Consider the following 19,024-nt stretch of genomic DNA (forward strand, 5'->3'; position numbering starts at 1 on the left):
CGTGCCGTGCCGAGTCGAGCTGAGTCGAGCTGAGCGGGGCTGTTGGAGTTGCATTTCGACTACAACCGCGCTGAACCGTGCTGGCTGGAAGTGGGTGGACACATTGGGTGGAGTTAGCGAAAGTGGGTGGACGTCACGTGATGTCGTTAAGCAGCGCAAACAGTGACATCAGTGACAGTGGCGGAACAAGTCAGAGCCGGGCCGGGGGCGGGGCAAATGACCGGGCCCTTTATTAAAGCTTATCATAACATCATTTTAGGCTACAAAATGTCCGCAACTGCGGTGTTTACCAATTTCAACACTACCGGGTGCAACTATGTTATTTAGTACATCAAGTCCTTCAAACGAACATGTAACTCAGAAACAAAAAACATTAGGATACTGTACATGGCTCATAATAAAACATCAATAGCCTATACTGCGCACATTATTTGAAGGGCATACGAATGAGCGCTCAGAGGTTGCAACGGTGACAGGAAGAGTCAGAAATAAAAGGAGGGCGGTGCAAACCTCACTGAATGCACGGTGTTTACCAATTTCAACACTACGGGGTGCAACTATGTTATTTTGTACATTAAGTCCTTCAAACGAACATGTAACTCAAACAAAAAAACATTCGGCGACATACTGTACATGGCTCATAATAAAACATCAATAGCCTACTGCGCGCATTATTTGAAGGGCATACGACAAGCCTTGCGCTCCGCGAACTCGTCCACGATGCTCTGTATGTCACTGATTCAGTGAGCTTTTAAGCGGTAGTCTCACCACCCGAATAGTAAACAATAAACATGGAGGACATGGAGTCGTTAGTGTTGCTGGTCTTGATGCTGTGGCTTGTTGTCACCGACAACGCCAACAGATACTGGCAAGAGCGTATAGATGAGGTGAGGTGCATAAGGCTTCAGAAATTCTCGTAATTCGTAATTATTCTCCTTCCGGGTTTGCGGTGTTTACAGATCCCAGCGCGCTCGCGGGGCGTGTGTGGGCATGTGAGGACACGCCTCCTCACCAATCAGTGCACAGGGGAGTGTCTGCTCACGCCCCCAACCTCAGTCGGCACGGTTTGGCTCGCTTCAGCCCCACTCCAAAACGGTGCGAGTTTTAGGGGCTAAGCAGGGCTGAAACGAGCTGAGTCGTGCTGGTTTTTGGTAGTCGAAACGCGAGCCGTGTCGGGCTGAAGTGAGCTGAAGCGAGCTGAAGTGAGCTGAAAAAGGGTAGTGGAAAAGGGCCATATGTGCATGTAAACGCACTGAGTGTGTCCAGACTAACATCATAACTTTTACTATTAGCTTTACTGTAGTTACTAAATAAATTAATAATTTGTGAATTAATTATTAGCCACTAAATAACAAGATATGGTGTTAATTAGTTTACTTGTCATTATTGTCTACAACAACCACTGCAAGTTCATAATCCCGTGGCTAATTGCTGTGCCATCACCATTATTATTAGAAGATAATGATTGGCTTGCGTTTTCCTAGATTTCATTATAAAGTTGTTCTATGTCCAGGCAATCAAAGTCAAAGTCCCTTCCACACCAGGATCTGGTCTTCCCAGGCAGTCTCCTGTCCCAGTACTAACCAGCTCTTTGAGGCACATGGGTGTGGCACAGATCTCCATTTCCATAGCCCTCGGCCTCTCGCCTATATAGCTAGGGTTACAGTGGGGGGCTAGTCCTCTGGTAACCATGAGAGTTTGAGTTCCCTACTCACAGATGGCAGTAGGTACCATTTTTATGATGGTTTTTGGTATGACCCGACCATGAGTAGAGCTCGTGATTTCCCAGTTGAGAGACGAACACGCTAACCACTAGGCCAGCTTGCAATTGTCCAGGCAATGGTGACTTGAAAACTGAAAGGCTCTCTTCCATGTATATTTGACAGGTATGGGGTAATAATAAAGGTAAAGTAAAATTGGAGGCAGAACCCAGGGAACACACTCCAATGCCACATCTGCCTCAATTTCTAAGAGAGCTGTGCCATTATTTTTTTTTCCATGATTGTGTGCAAGCTGATTTAGTATTAAGTGAGCATGGTGCTCACTCTATTTAGAGCATGGTACTCTATTAAAATCTCTCTGTGATTAGGTATACTGTATCAGATGCTCACTGGCCATGCTGTGAAAATTGTCTATGCAGACGCTCATCTGAGTTTCCAAATCTGGCATTGCTTAACTCTTGAATATTTTCTATTGTGAATACTATCGTTAAAAAGCTTATAATCTCTGCTTTGCAAAGAAATGTATCTGGTTAAGATCTGTTCAGTACTTTGGGAGTAACGGCAGGTTGAATTTGGAAAAACAGAGTAAAAACTTTGCTAACATGACGTTGGGAAACTGCTGGTGCCTTTTGAGTCACGGGAAAGCGGTCAGGCTCTCTCTCTCTCTCTCTTATGATTGGTTTCTGACTGGATTACTCATGAATACCAATCAGATAACTTTTATAGGGATGTTCTCTCGCTCTCATGGTTTCTGATGAAGTATTCAGCAAAATTTTCCGTCAGCTAGTTTTGATGTTATGATTCACGGGAGACTTTGAAGTGAATTTTCACAGCTTTACCTACTTATTTTTTCAAATCAAACTGATTCATGTAAATAAATAACTATTTTAGAATATAACTCTAGTTGTTTTGATGAAAAATATTGAGATCTTAGTGGTTGGAATGAAATTTTAAAAAACCAGAAGTCAGAAACACAAATGTCAATTTTAGTTCAGTTCATGTGAATTGTTTATTGGACATGGCTCATACAGTTTTTTTTAGGTTCGCCTTGAAAGCTATGAATATTAATCGAAATAATCATTTATATTCTTTCATATAACCTTCCTCTGGTGTTAGCTTTCTGTTACTATCTCTTATGTTAACGGGTCGGTTTTGACCCGTGTCTTAAATCAGCCATTACATACCCTAAAAACAATTATTTATCATCCAATTTGTTTCTTACCTCTTGGCTACCTTGTTAGGCTCCCTTATCCAGGAAAAGATTGGTTTTAATATTTTTGTTGTGGCCCCCTGGGCCTTTCTTTTAACAGCATACCCCTCGTTTTCAATATAAAAAAGTGGTCAAATGAACCTCAAGAGAATAATGTAAACAAATAAAAGGTTGTTCTGTTACCTGACTATTACTGAGGGGTATTAGATCACATCTCTTAAATGTTCCAAAAAAAAAAAGATTTTAATTTTAATATTATCTACTATAGTAACATCTATGGTGTTTCGGGTCAATTTCGACCCATATATATTTACTTCAAGAAAAGGGCAAAAAACAAGTCTTTTTTTTCTGTTGACTATCAGTGGCCTCATTGCTGGATCTGTACACTCCAGCAAGGAGAAGAACACCAATGTAGACATCCAGGCATGCCCAGATTTTTATGCCATATTTGCCTGGCTTACTGGGCATGTATTGCCGGAACGGGCATTTTCCATGGAAAGGGAGAAAACGTTCATCTATTGTCACCTCTGGCCCTGGGTTGAACATCAGTGGAAGGAGTTGCACCCATCTCTCCCAGACATCCCTGATGGGAGCAAGCTTGTCAGATTTTGCTCTGCTGTCTCTGTTGTCAAACCTGAGGACTCTTGATATCATTCGAAAGGTCTGAAGTGACATTGTTGCCTGGAAAATATTCCTGCCTGTCGATGCGTCCCAGAGACTATCAGTGGCCTCACTGCTGGATCTGTACACTCCAGCAAGGAGAAGAACACCAATGTAGGCATTCAGGCATTCCTCATCAATGTCATTCCACATGTTGCCATGGACTTTTTTTCCTTCAAGGTTTGTCATAGCGACTTTTTTTTAGTGACAATGGCATAAACAGATCAAAACATGACTTGATGTCACTTACTCTCGTCACAGCAAACCTTGTGATCCCAGGGGTCATTTTGATGACATTTGCAGCAGCTGTCCTGCCATGTACGTCAGGAGGTACTGAGCTCCAACAGATGTTGCCACTTTTGGATCTGAATGCTTCAGCAGGAGCAGCTTCAGCACCGGTGACCTCCTCATCAGACTGATCAGATGTGTCTGTGTCTTCCGGTTGAAACGCCACATAATCTTCCTCCTCAGAGACCTGCTCATCTCCATCGCTATACTGCTCTGTGTCCTCTGCCTCATTATCAGCAAAGATATGATCCAGAGCTTAGCTTACATTCAGTCCTCTTCTCATTGTTGCATGCTGTAAATTGGAGATGTGTACTCTGCAAGTCACCAACTCTAAACTCAATTGGCCTTACATGCCTGGACATGTCTGTCTTTGTTTGTTCTGTCAAACAGGCAAAGAGAAAAGCCCCTGACTGAAGCTCAAGTGGTTGGAGGAAGAGCTGGCTGTAGGCTGTTGGCTGATTGTGTGTTTATGATTTCAGTTTTGGCATTTATTATTGTTTTATAATCTTATATTTTAACTGGGTCGACAACACAAAGTGACTCTAAATTGACCGTAGGTGTGAATGTGAGTGTGAATGGTTGTCTGTGTCTATTGCTGCTTTTCCACTACAAACGCGGCTGAGCCGTGCTGTGCTGAGTCGAGCTGAGTCGAGCTGAGCGGGGCTGTTGGAGTTGCATTTCGACTACAACCACGCTGAACCGTGCTGGCTGGAAGTGGGTGGACACATTGGGTGGAGTTAGCGAAAGTGGGTGGACGTCACGTGATGTCGTTAAGCAGCGCAAACAGTGACATCAGTGACAGTGGCGGAACAAGTCAGAGCCGGGCCAGGGGCGGGGCAAATGACTGGGCCCTTTATTAAAGCTTATCATAACATCATTTTAGGCTACAAAATGTCCGCAACTGCGGTGTTTACCAATTTCAACACTACCGGGTGCAACTATGTTATTTAGTACATCAAGTCCTTCAAACGAACATGTAACTCAGAAACAAAAAACATTAGGATACTGTACATGGCTCATAATAAAACATCAATAGCCTATACTGCGCACATTATTTGAAGGGCATACGAATGAGCGCTCAGAGGTTGCAACGGTGACAGGAAGAGTCAGAAATAAAAGGAGGGCGGTGCAAACCTCACTGAATGCACTGTGTTTACCAATTTCAACACTACGGGGTGCAACTATGTTATTTTGTACATTAAGTCCTTCAAACGAACATGTAACTCAGAAACAAAAAAACATTAGGTGACATACTGTACATGGCTCATAATAAAACATCAATAGCCTACTGCGCGCATTATTTGAAGGGCATACGACGAGCCTTGCGCTCCGCGAACTCGTCCACGATGCTCTGTATGTCACTGATTCAGTGAGCTTTTAAGCGGTAGTCTCACGACCCGAATAGTAAACAATAAACATGGAGGACATGGAGTCGTTAGTGTTGCTGGTCTTGGTGCTGTGGCTTGTTGTCACCGACAACGCGGACAGATACTGGCAAGAGCGTATAGATGAGGCGAGGCGCATAAGGCTTCAGAAATTCTCGTAATTCGTAATTCTTCTTCTTCCGGGTTTGCGGTGTTTACAGATCCCAGCGCGCTCGCGGGGCGTGTGTGGGCATGTGAGGACACTCCTCCTCACCAATCAGTGCACAGGGGAGTGTCTGCTCACGCCCCCAACCTCACTCAGCACGGCTTGGCTCGCTTCAGCCCCACTCCAAAACGGTGCGAGTTTTAGGGGCTAAGCAGGGCTGAAACGAGCTGAGTCGTGCTGGTTTTTGGTAGTCGAAACGCGAGCCGTGTCGGGCTGAAGTGAGCTGAAGCGAGCTGAAGTGAGCTGAAAAAGGGTAGTGGAAAAGGGCCATATGTGTCAGTCCTGTGATGACCTGGCGACTTGTCCAGGGTGTACCCCGCCTTTCGCCCGTAGTCAGCTGGGATAGGCTCCAGCTTGCCTGCGACCCTGTAGAACAGGATAAAGCGGCTACAGATAATGAGATGAGATGAGATTATCAAAACCATTTGGAGCTCCATGGGGGTGTCCTGGTACAGCATTTTACATTACCCATCAGAGGCTTTGGAGGAGTTCTGACTAAGAACGAAATGTGAAAGTCCGACTACAGTAACGGAAAGTAAGAAAAGACATTATGTTGTGAAGGAAAGGAAACGCAGAATCAAACTAATAAATATCGGCGGTCAGCGAGCACCTCGGTGTGATCAGCTGTTCGTTTAGCGACAGAATGATGGAACTGTCAGTGCACGCTCAAAGGTAAACCTGTAGATGGCAGTAATGCAACACTGGATGCCAGCTGCCGTAAAACCCAAAAGAAGAAGAAAAAGAAGAAGAAAAAGAAGAAGGTAAATCTGCGCATGCGCACACAGACTTCCTCTGTCTGCTCGACTGCGCGAAGCAAGCGATTTCATGCACATTATTTGCTTTAATCCCCTCAAATTAAATAACTTCCCAGTCACAGAATGCCCTGGGTTTTTTATTATCTTTTTAGATATTACAGAAAGAAACATATATCACAATGACCAAATTTCAGAGGGAACTAAATTTCACCGCTTTTATGAAATCGAGAGGCAGTCTAGCTTTAATATTAGTTTTTTTGTGTATTTAAAAGTTGATCTGTTTGAACATGTAAAACAATAAAAGCAAATGCAGACATTTCAGTCTGGCTCAGCCTGTCACCAACATTACACAACATACACACACACACACACACACACACATCCACACATTCATGTGCCAGGCCCACTCAGCACAGTATCCAGTGGCACAACACACTTTCAATTATTCATAAGCTTCTCATAGGCTGAAAAGAGCAAAAGATTCCTTTACCCGTCTGTTATTTCCAGTGGAGTACTATGAGCTCATGTGCAACATCCATCACAAAGCACACACACTCATGCAAACACACACACACACACACACACACACACACACACACACACACACACATTACATTAACATTACATTAAGGGCATTTAGCAGATGCTCTTATCCAGAGTGATGTACAACATACCCAGAGCAGCCTGGGGAACAGTTGGCGGTTAGGTGTCCTGCTCAAGGGCACTTCAGCCATTCCTACTGGTCCAGGGGATCAAACCAGCAACCTTTTGGTCCCAAAGCTGTTTCTCTAACCATTGGGTGTGTGTGGAACCATGGCTTACCCACACACCCACACATGCTGAAACCATGGTGTGTGATTTCTTACTGTATAAAGGATATCGCTACATCTTCAGTGACATACTGTTTTCATCATAACTAACATTGTATGGTGTCATGATCATTTGACAGAAATACTGTTTCGGAAACACAAATTTGGTGTGACATGAACACAGTCAACAACTAGAAGGGCACTCAGTAGAGTACATACCATCACATAACATCAAAATCAAATCACTTGAATCTCCAATAATACAGTACTAAACTGATACACCAAATTAGATCAAAATCCACTATTTTTTTTTAATTATGTTGGGGGGAAAAATCCTGGATCTGCATACATATCCAGATTTACATCAAAATCTAATCAATGGTTCTTTGGCCCATAGCTAACCTTTACTCAAATTTTCATTAAAATCAATTCACTATTATTTAAGTTATGCTGGGAAAAGAGAAACAAACAAACAAATTGAGGTAAAAATATAACCTCCTGCAACAAAGCTGGTGGAGGTAAAATTCTATAAAAATGTCAGTTTGGTTAAACTATTATTTGAATCAAACAATTTAGGTGTGGAACAGGATGAAGCATGTCTGTGAAGGTTCTCAGTCATCCAGGTCATCATAAACCATCGGTGCTAAAGAAGGCAACTGGACTTGCTTGAGGTGGCATGGTGGTGTAGTGGTTAGTACTGTCGCCTCACAGCAAGAAGGTTCTGGGTTCGAGCCCAGTGGCTGACGGGGTATTTCTGTGTGGAGTTTGCATGGTGTCTGCGTGGGTTTCCTCCGGGTACTCCAGTTTCCCCCACAGTCCAAAGACATGCAGGTTAGGCTAATTGGTGGCTCTAAGGCCAAGTTTACATTAGACCGTATCTGTCTCGTTTTCTTCGCGGATGCACTGTCCGTTTACATTAAAACGCCTGGAAACACCGGGAAACGGGAATCCACCAGGGTCCACGTATTCAATCCAAATCGTGTCTGGTCCGGTGCTGTGTAAACATTGAGAATACGCGGATATGCTGTGCTGAGCTCTAGCTGGCGTCGTCATTGGACAACGTCACTGTGACATCCACCTTCCTGATTCGCTGGCGTTGGTCATGTGACACGACTGCTGAAAAACGGCGCGGACTTCCGCCTTGTATCACCTTTCATTAAAGAGTATAAAAGTATGAAAATACTGCAAATACTGATGCAAATACTGCCCATTGTGTAGTTATGATTGTCTTTAGGCTTGCCATCCTTCCACTTGCAAGTGGTAAGTGACATGCATGCCCGACATGCACTGAGATCACACACACAGTGGCTCAGTCCCAAATCACTGCTCATGCGCTATACTCGCGCGCTCTGTGAGCTGCACAGGGCCGGAGTGCGCACCCTCCAGAGGGCACTCGCTGTTCAGGGTGGAGTGATTTGGAGCGCAGGATGCCTGCGGAGCCGAGCGTATCCATGTATTGGCGTTGCTATGTGCACGCAAATCGTGTATTGGCATTGCTGTGTGCACACTAATCGTTTTAAAAACGTTAATCTGATGATCCGCTGATACGGTCTAATGTAAACCCCACCTAAATTGACTGTAGATGTGAGTGTGAATGGTTGTTTGTCTCTGTGTGTCAGCCCTGCGATGATCTGGCAACTTGTGCAGGGTGTACCCTGCCTCTCACCCATAATCAGCTGGGATAGGCTCCGGCTTGCCTGCGACCCTGCACAGGATAAGTGGTTATGGATAATGGATGGATGGATGGATGGATGGATGGATGGATGGATGGATTGCTTGAAATCCTTGAAAACGTTTCACCTCTCATCCAAAAGCCTTCTCCAGTTCTGTCTGACTAGTGGGGAGTTCCAGGTGTTTATCCTCTAGTGGACCAAAGGCATCCCTAAGGAGAGTTGTTGAGGTCACATAGGTCACTGACCCTCTCAGTCATCCTGTGGGTTGTTAGAGTCCCTGAAGGCCAGGTGTGAATGGTGTTAGCAGCGTAGGAAAATGTCCATCACTGAACATAGGAGGTGGTCTGAGACACCACTTATCAGCCACCTACAATACAGTCCTTGGCACACTTCCCAGAAAACTCAATACACATCTACACCAACACTCAGCTGACTTCAACAACTCACATGATGGCAGAGAGAGCCAAAGATCCCACAGATCACCCTAATGACCCTCTAGGCTGCTAACACCATTCACACCCGGCCCCCAGTGACCCTAATATCCATAGGATGACTGAGAGGGTCAACAACCCATGTGACCTCAATGACTCTCCTTAGGGTTGCTTTTCATCCATGAGAGGATAAATACCTGGAACTCCCCACTAGTCAGACAGAACTGAAGAAGCCTTTCAGTGAGAGGTGAAAATGTCTTCAAGGATTTCAAGCAAGTCCAGTTGCCTTCTTTAGCACCTACGGAGCATGAAACATGTATAGCATAACTGCCCAACTCTATATTGGTATTTTTACTATAGTGTATGTTGAAATATCAGTTTACACTTCGATAAGGGTGACATAAAATTCCAAAGAAGAGTGCAGACACAGTACAAGCATTATGTTTTTGGTTAAGGAAAATGCTAGAATATACAACCCCGATTCCTAAAAAGTTGGGACAAAGTACAAATTGTAAATAAAAACAGAATGCAATGATGTGGAAGTTTCAAAATTCCATATTTTATTCAGAATAGAACATAGATGACATATCAAATGTTTAAACTGAGAAAATGTATCATTTAAAGAGAAAAATTAGGTGATTTTAAATTTCATGACAACAACACATCTCAAAAAAGTTGGGACAAGGCCATGTTTACCACTGTGAGACATCCCCTTTTCTCTTTACAACAGTCTGTAAACGTCTGGGGACTGAGGAGACAAGTTGCTCAAGTTTAGGGATAGGAATGTTAACCCATTCTTGTCTAATGTAGGATTCTGTTGCTCAACTGTCTTAGGTCTTTTTTGTCCTATCTTCCGTTTTATGATGCGCCAAATGTTTTCTATGGGTGAAAGATCTGGACTGCAGGCTGGCCAGTTCAGTACCCGGACCCTTCTTCTACGCAGCCATGATGCTGTAATTGATGCAGTATGTGGTTTGGCATTGTCATGTTGGAAAATGCAAGGTCTTCCCTGAAAGAGACGTCATCTGGATGGGAGCATGTGTTGCTCTAGAACCTGGATATACCTTTCAGCATTGATGGTGTCTTTCCAGATGTGTAAGCTGCCCATGCCACACGCACTAATGCAACCCCATACCATCAGAGATGCAGGCTTCTGAACTGAGCGCTGATAACAACTTGGGTCATCCTTTTCCTCTTTAGTCCGAATGACACGGCGTCCCTGATTTCCATAAAGAACTTCAAATTTTGATTCGCCTGACCACAGAACAGTTTTCCACTTTGCCACAGTCCATTTTAAATGAGCCTTGGCCCAGAGAAGACGTCTGCGCTTCTGGATCATGTTTAGATACGGCTTCTTCTTTGAACTATAGAGTTTTAGCTGGCAACGGCAGATGGCACAGTGAATTGTGTTCACAGATAATGTTCTCTGGAAATATTCCTGAGCCCATTTTGTGATTTCCAATACAGAAGCATGCCTGTATGTGATGCAGTGCTGTCTAAGGGCCCGAAGATCACGGGTACCCAGTCTGGTTTTCCGGCCTTGACCCTTACGCACAGAGATTCTTCCAGATTCTCTGAATCTTTTCATGATATTATGCACTGTAGATGATGATATGTTCAAACTCTTTGCAATTTTACACTGTCGAACTCCTTTCTGATATTGCTCCACTATTTGTCAGCACAGAATTAGGGGGATTGGTGATCCTCTTCCCATCTTTACTTCTGAGAGCCGCTGCCACTCCAAGATGCTCTTTTTATACCCAGTCATGTTAATGACCTATTGCCAATTGACCTAATGAGTTGCAATTTGGTCCTCCAGCTGTTCCTTTTTTGTACCTTTAACTTTTCCAGCCTCTTATTGCCCCTGTCCCAACTTTTTTGAGATGTGTTGCTGTCATGAAATTTCAAATGAGCCAATATTTGGCATGAAATTTCAAAATGTCTCACTTTCGACATTTGATATGTTGTCTATGTTCTATTGTGAATACAATATCAGTTTTTGAGATTTGTAAATTATTGCATTCCGTTTTTATTTACAATTTGTACTTTGTCCCAACTTTTTTGGAATCGGGGTTGTATATAAGAAGGAAGGTAGTTTATCAAGACAATATATTGTAGAACAATATAGAAATAATATTTATTAGATTTTGACCTGTTCTTTTCAAAGTAACATAGCTTGAATTTAATTACATGACATATTTTAAGTAATGAAATGGCTGTTAGTATTAATACCTATCACATTTCCTTGTCTACTGTATTGAATAATCTGTGGTTTTTCAAGTACTCACAATGCAAGAAATGTTGTTCGTTGTCAGAAACCCCATTATCTTTTCATAACATGCCCAGAAATCAAAAAGAAAGAGATTTTTGCCAAAAGAAAAAAGTTGGCTTTCAGAACAAAGTGTTCAGTAAATACTCATGCACTCAAAAGCATACTTAATTTCAAATCTTGTTTATTATCCAAGGTCTTGGAATAAAAATTAGAATGTCATTCTTTGGCACAACTGATTGATTTCATTCAGCGATGCTCATTCATAAACAGCAACATGATACAGGCTGAGGAACACAATGGGCATCAATCAGACCATGAGCAGACAAAGCTCAAATAGAGTTACACTGGCTTAAGGGTAAATGATTACAAGAGAGAGAATGAGAAAAGGGGATATGAGAGGTTTAAATTGCTTGTCTTTATAATCTTAGCGTAGCAAATGAGCTTATGTCCTAATAGGATGTTTGGCATCTGTGCATGTCATGATGCAGCAGTGTTTAAGACCACTGACCATAATTTTATTTTTGATGCAGTTTTTCATTGACAGAATTAATGGAAATTTACTGATCCCCAGCTCTGCCCATGCTTGATTACCAAGCTTCTAAAAAAAAAAAAAAATGGAGGCATGGCTATTATATCTACTACTGTATGTTGCTCGCATGGTCTTTGCTGAATAATCTGCATAAACGCTGAAATATGCTAGCACCACCTCATGTGAACAAAGCTAGCTAACTCATTTCCTCATTTATCCTTTTGTTTTTAAACAGGAATATTTTCTGATGCATAGATTATTGTTTGGTAGCTCATACTACATATCCAATAGCAGCTGTCTTTGGTTATGGATATGATGTCTATATTTAGAAGAAGCCTTTTTTCATCACATGCACACTCAAGCATAATGAAATTCCTCTTCTGCATTTAGCCCATCTGAAGCAGTGAACACACACATGTGAGCAATGAGCACACACACATACCCAGAGCCCGGGGAGCAGTTGGGGGTTAGGTGCCTTGCTCAAGGGCACATCAGCCCAAGCCCACCCCATGTTAATCTAACCGCATGTCTTTGAACTGTGGGGGGGAACCAGAGCACCCGGAGGAAACCTATGCAGACACGGGGAGAACATGCAAACTCCACACAGAAAGGCCCCCGTCAGCCACTGGGCTCGAACCCAGAACCTTCTTGCTGTGAGACGACAGTACTAACCACTCCACCACCATGCCACCCAGCTGATGGTAGTGTCCACTCACTGACAAATCCAAAGCTAACATGTGCATTTGTTGATGTAAATGTTTAGAAAAAAATGTCTCTTCTCAGTCTGGGTACTGTTCCACCAGATACATCTTTTGACTGTATCCAGAGCTTTAAATTCAACCTATATCCTTGGGAAACATTGATCTGCCTGCTAAAGTGCTAAAGCTTGACTGAGGTTATATCAGATAATTGCTATGCAGCAACGAAATGGGGGATATAGCAAGGCTTGGGACTGGTAAATTGTCGCGCATTTGAAAAGTTTGACCCCGATATTTCCAAAAGTATTAAACATTCACTTGTGCAGTAATTTGCAGGTTTGGTTCTGGGAAATGTTGCACCCCCTAGTTTTAATTTGCCCCTGATCTAAAAGATCCATGCTAAGATCTCTTGAAAACTCATCAGGCTGTCTGTGTAACCAACAAAAGTTTAACAAATAGCTGAAGAGCTAAAAGAGGTGCAAACGTAAGCATGCCTCAAGACTGGAGGGATTGTACAAATGTACAAATGATGTAAATTTTACTTGTGAGGTTCAACAAATGTCCTTTCTTAAAAGTTATATACATGCAGTATATTTTTCAGTCACTCGAGTTGGAATTAGCACTTATTATAATTATTACATTTACGTTGTCTCTAAAACTCCCTCTCTCTACACTCTTTCAACTAAAATCCAGTCTGAGGAATTCAGTTTTCTTTTCCTTGCTCTGGAAGTTGGAAGGGAGCATGGGCAAGTTTAGGTCTGTGTCTCTGCGCTGACTAGTCCGTAAGGGCACAAAGTGCTGAGTTTTTGCTGTGTTTTCTGGGATGCCCATCATCCTTCCTCCCCCTGGTCGGGTGACCTTCTTTTCCTTTGTGTGCCTCAGACTCTTGATAACCAGAGCCTGATGTCTCTGGGACAAAAATGCTGGTGGTTTTGTGCCATTTACCAAAAGAAGAGAGGAGCCTGTGGATTGCCCAGTGTGATGTTTTAGCCCTGCCCAGACCACTTTTCTTGGCGAGATGGTTTTGAGAGTCCTGTGACGTAACCGCGGTAATGGGGCAGTTTGCAAAGTGGATTCCATTGTGCTCAGGTGACGGGCAGTGTGGGACTTTTCCTCAATGGCCAGTAGGAGGTTTTTAAAACGCTGACCTGCTTTACTGTCTAGATGCATTCTGGGCGATACCACTTTTTCAGAGTAGAACATCTGTATCTTTTCCAATTTGTCATCATGCTGGTGTGCAGGATCCTCTCTCGAAGAGTTCTCAAAGTGTGTTGGTCTCAGGTCATGATCAGGTAGTGTTTTGCTGGAGTCTTTTTTACTTTCCAAAATGATTGGAGCATCACACAAATTGCAATTACAAAGCTTTGAGCTGCTTCTTTCCCTGCAGGGGCATTTGAGGGGTGATGCATGAACCAGTTCCTTCTCACCAAGCACTGGGACTGAAACCACACAAACAAAACAGAGAGACAACTGGGCAAATATATCTAAGTGCATCATTGAAACTGTTTAAAAAAGGCATTTATGTTGCTTCCACAAAGTATTCAGCTAATACACTTAATTATATATTAGCAATACTACCTTCAGGAAACAGGCTCTCTCTTATCTCCATGATTGCAGTGTCATTGCTGGTAAAGACGTCTGCAGGCTGATTGGTAGGGGTAGATGCTCTTTGATCTGAGCTTGACTGCTTTTGTCTGATCACCTCTTCTGGCCTTCTGAGAGAATCTCTGTCTTGTGATTGGATCCTCTGTACTTTACCTGACTGCCTCTGGCTCCTGTTATTGCTACTCTCACTCTGAGTCTTCTGACAACAAAAATTACCAAGTGTCAATGGGCATTTGTTGAAGTGAACTGCATTGCATTTTACATTATCGACATATTGTAAGGAATGTCTGAACATCCATCCATTATCCGTAACCGCTTATCCTGTGCAGGGTCGCAGGCAAGCTGGAGCCTATACCAGCTGACTATGGGCGAGAGGCGGGGTACACCCTGGAAAAGTCGCCAGATCATCGCAGGGCTGACACATAAAGACAAGCAACCATTCACACTCATGGTCAATTTAGAGCCACCAATTAACCTAACCTACAGTACATGTCTTTAGACTGTGGGGGAAACCGGAGCACCCAGAGGAAACCCATGCAGACACAGGGAGAACATACAAACTCCACACAGAAAGGCCAATGTTGGCCACTGGGCTCAAACCCAGAACCTTCTTGCTGTGAGGCCACAGTGCTAACCACTACACCACCGTACACACCTGACCATTACACTCATATGTGGTCCAGAATTTGTCCTCCTTTGCTGTTGTAATAACAGACACTGTTCCAGGAAGGATTTCCAATAGATTTTGGAATGTGTCTGTGGGGATTTACCATTTAGCCATAAGAACATAAGTAAAGTCATGCACTTATGTTGGGTAAGTAGGACTGGCACACAGTTGGTGTTGTGCCAGGCATCCCAAAGATGTTCAGTGGAGTTGAAGTCAGGGCTCTGTGCAAGACACTCAAGTTCTTTTGCATCAACCTTGGCAAACCATGTTTTCATGGAACTCAATTTGTGCATAGGAGCATTGTCATTCTGGAAGATGTTTGGATCCCTTAGTTCCAGTTAAGGGAAATTGCAGTGCTCCAGCATACAAATGTCCTATACAACAGTGTACTTCCAACACTGTGGCAACAGTTTGAAGAAGGCCTGCATATGGGTGTTATGATCAGGTACCCAGAAACTTTTGGCCAAAGAGTGTATAGCTTAAGATGAAATACTTCTAGCAGCACAAAGCAAGGAGCGCTATGTAAAAGGCGGCACATGAACATTACTGACCATTGTTGGATATGTTACCTGTTGCTGACTCCTGTCTGGTGTGTTGCTCCTTTCATTCCACCCAGCCTTATTTCGAAGATTCCACTCGGTGGATTCCAACTTCTGAGAAAATTTTGTCATGTCAAAATTAATCTGTATATGCATGGATGGGTAATATTTTCATAAGAATAATTTGGTAGAATAAAAACAAAGTAGGGGAGAGCGGGGTAAGATGAGCCGGGGGTAAGATGAGCCACCCCCTGTTTCTAAGAAACAGTAAACAAATGTGACCATGTGACCACATTCAAAGGGGGGCGGGACCATTTACTTACACTTGTGGAGAGGAGCACCACATGTCAAACTAAGTGAGGGAGATATTTATAAAAATGTGTTTTTGTGCTTTCTAAGTCAATTCCATGTTTGTCCACAGTGAAGATGATTTAGAGAAGACAAAAGTAGAATAATATTTAGACACATTAGGGTTAAGTTAGTGGCTTTCTAAGCTATGATATGAATACTAATAAAAATAATTTTGATTAGCCTAATCCCCTTTATTAGCATTTTTCTACAAAATGGTGGCCATGGGGTAAGATGAGCCATTAGATGTGGGGCAAGTTGAGCCACTGGCTCAACTTACCCCATTGGTGGCTGAGCTTACCCAATATGGATGACACTTAAGTTTTCACATTTACTGGTCATATATGACAACAACATATATATGACATCAGATGAGGAAGACCAGTTGTTAGATGTGGGGGATTATGTTGTGGCAAAATTCACGGGGAAGAAGAAAGTGCATTTCTTCATTGGCCAGATAATCAAATTGGATGTCTTCGAAATAGAGGCAAGATTTCTCAAAAGAAGCCGGTCATGCCATGGCTCTGCAAGAAAGCCAACCTTTGTCTTCAAAGAGAAAGATGAGGCTGTCCTGTCAAGACAGCATATTGTGAAAAAATTGCCCCGCCCCTTTACTGTTGGGGGGACAGCACGGAGGGAGAGGCAAATGGTGTTCCCTTGCAATTTGAAGGCTTGGAACATTGAATAATGATGAAATGACTGAATGATTGATGGAATGATTGCTGCATGTTTTAGCAATGTTTTAACCTACTGAAAGAAATAAGATTTTTTGGCACTGTTCTACTGTTTTAGTAATTTCTATAATATAGTATATCTCTCATTCTCTCTCTAACCATCCCTCTTTCTATCTATCTACGCATATCTTTCTCTCGATCCATCTATCTATCCCTCCCTATCCCATCTCGTTCTATCACCTCTCTCTTCATCTCCCCTTCTCTATGCAACGGCCCTATCCCCCACTTGATTGACTTGACTTGATTCATTGATTGCATTTCTAATAATAAAAGTTGTTTACTTTGTTAACCTAACATGTTTTGTGTTGGCTCAATTTACCCCACACAGTGGCTCATCTTACCCCGTGCATGGGGTAAGTTGAGCCACTTGACATTTTTTTTTCAAGAGGTAATATCACTCTAACCATAAGAGCTTATCAATTATTTTTTGCTCAGATAGTAACAGTACACTTTGAAATTTGGTATGGTGTGTAGACTGGAAGCAAAAATGGCTTTAACATGTAGTTATGATGAAAAATGTAAAAAGTGGCTCATCTTACCCCGCTCTCCCCTATTGCTCATTTGTGTGTAAGCAAATTTATCTTCTTGTTCTCTCTTACTAGGCATATCAGATGCTATGCTATGAAAATGTGCATGCAGACGCTCATCCAAGTTTCCAAATCTGTCATTGCTTAACTCTTGAATATTTTCTATCATGAATAGTATCATTAAAAAAAGCTTATAGTCTCTGCTTTCCAAAGAAATGTATCTGGTTAAGATCTGTTCAGTACTTTGGGAGTAACAGCAGGTTGAAGTCGGTACAACAGAGTAAAAACTCTGTTCGCGTGACGCTGGGAAACTGCCGGTGCTTTTTGAGTCACAGGAAAGCGGTCAAGCTCTCTCTTCTGATCGGTTTCCCACTGGATTACTCGTAAATATCAATCAGATAACTTTTATAGGGACGTTCTCTCACTCTCCCTGTTTCTGATGAAGTATTCAGCAAAATTTTCTGTCAGCTAGTTTTGATGTTCTGATTCACGGGAGACTTTGAAGTGAGTTTTCATAGCTTTAACTACTTTTTTTTTTCAAATCAAACTGATTCGTGTAAATAAATAACTATTTTAGAATATAACTGTAGTTGTTTTGATGAAAAATATTGAGATCTTAGTGGTCGGAATGATATTTTAAAAAACCGGAAGTCAGAAACGTGAGTGCCAATTTCAATTCAGTTAATATGAATTGTTTATTGGAAGTGACTCACAGTTTTTTCAAGGTTCGCCTTGAAAGCTGTGAATATTAATCAAAATAATCATTTATATTATTTCATGGGCTACACGGTGGTGTAGTGGTTAGCGCTGTCGCCTCACAGCAAGAAGGTCTGGGTTTGAGCCCCGTGGCCGGCGAGGGCCTTTCTGTGCGGAGTTTGCATGTTCTCCCCGTGTCCGCGTGGGTTTCCTCCGGGTGCTCCGGTTTCCTCCACAGTCCAAAGACATGCAGGTTAGGTTAACTGGTGACTCTAAATTGACCGTAGGTGTGAATGTGAGTGTGAATGGTTGTCTGTGTCTATGTCTCAGCCCTGTGATGACCTGGCGACTTGTCCAGGGTGTACCCCGCCTTTCGCCCATAGTCAGCTGGGATAGGCTCCAGCTTGCCTGCGACCCTGTAGAAGGATAAAGCGGCTAGAGATAATGAGATGAGATATTCTTTCATATAAACACTAGTAGGCCCTACTTTTGAGAAATCCAAAAGACCTACAGAGCACAAAGAGGGGATTAGAAATAATCATTTATTACTTTTTTATTTTGATAGAGAATGGTAGATGTAAATGACATTCAGTATTTATTTATGCATACTTTATAATTGTATTTGTAATGTGTAATTGTAATTTACATTGATTTCTCCTTCTTTGTCATGTATAAATGAGTTAAGATCAGCTTTATTGCACAAATGAAGCCATTTGGTGAAACTTTGAAGAAAAGAGTGTACCCATTTAACATTTTAACCTAATTAGCATAATCAACACTAATTAAATACTAATTTGCATAATTTGTTTTTACCATTTTTTTAAATTTTGTATTCAGTATACAACCATCTATGTGCCTGCCAATTTCTATGTAAATATCTTGAAAAATAGAAACATTATTCAGAAAAAACATTCGATCTCATTGATTAATAAGGCCCATTTTGGACCATGTGATCCTCATACAGAATATTATGGCAGTTTTCTAAAAATTAAGCCGTTTTTTCAATCTTTGATTTGTAATTTCTCAAGAACGGATAAACATATTTTAATTCTGTAAAATGGGTGTTGTTTTGCATACAATTCTGAATTCATTGAGAGCAGTTTCAAGCAATTTGGATTGAATTTGAATTTTTTGTTTGATATACCTACTCTTAGTTACTTTTTTCATGGTCAATAATGAATGTTCCTAGCCTGGTTTGACCTCAATGGAGCAGCGCAAAAGGGGTGTAACATTTGAAATCTGTTAGCAAAGCAAAAGTACTTTTGAACCTAG

At 42.2% G+C, this 19,024-nt stretch overlaps 1 protein-coding gene across 1 annotated transcript in view; it reads right to left on the minus strand.

Annotated features, from left to right (window-relative positions):
- Positions 1 to 13,314: 13,314 nt before the first annotated feature.
- LOC132896285 (hormonally up-regulated neu tumor-associated kinase homolog) overlaps positions 13,315 to 19,024 on the minus strand; it is a 53,127-nt gene continuing 47,417 nt past the window's right edge. Inside the window, exons 8-10 of the mRNA XM_060937023.1 lie at positions 15,478 to 15,561; positions 14,215 to 14,440; positions 13,315 to 14,075 (exon numbers count right to left, since the gene is read on the minus strand). Of these exons, the coding sequence (XP_060793006.1) occupies positions 13,315 to 14,075; positions 14,215 to 14,440; positions 15,478 to 15,561 (1,071 nt within the window). The remainder of the gene's footprint in view (positions 14,076 to 14,214; positions 14,441 to 15,477; positions 15,562 to 19,024) is intronic.

Source organism: Neoarius graeffei, chromosome 13, assembly GCF_027579695.1.
Source record: "Neoarius graeffei isolate fNeoGra1 chromosome 13, fNeoGra1.pri, whole genome shotgun sequence".
NCBI lineage: Eukaryota > Metazoa > Chordata > Actinopteri > Siluriformes > Ariidae > Neoarius > Neoarius graeffei.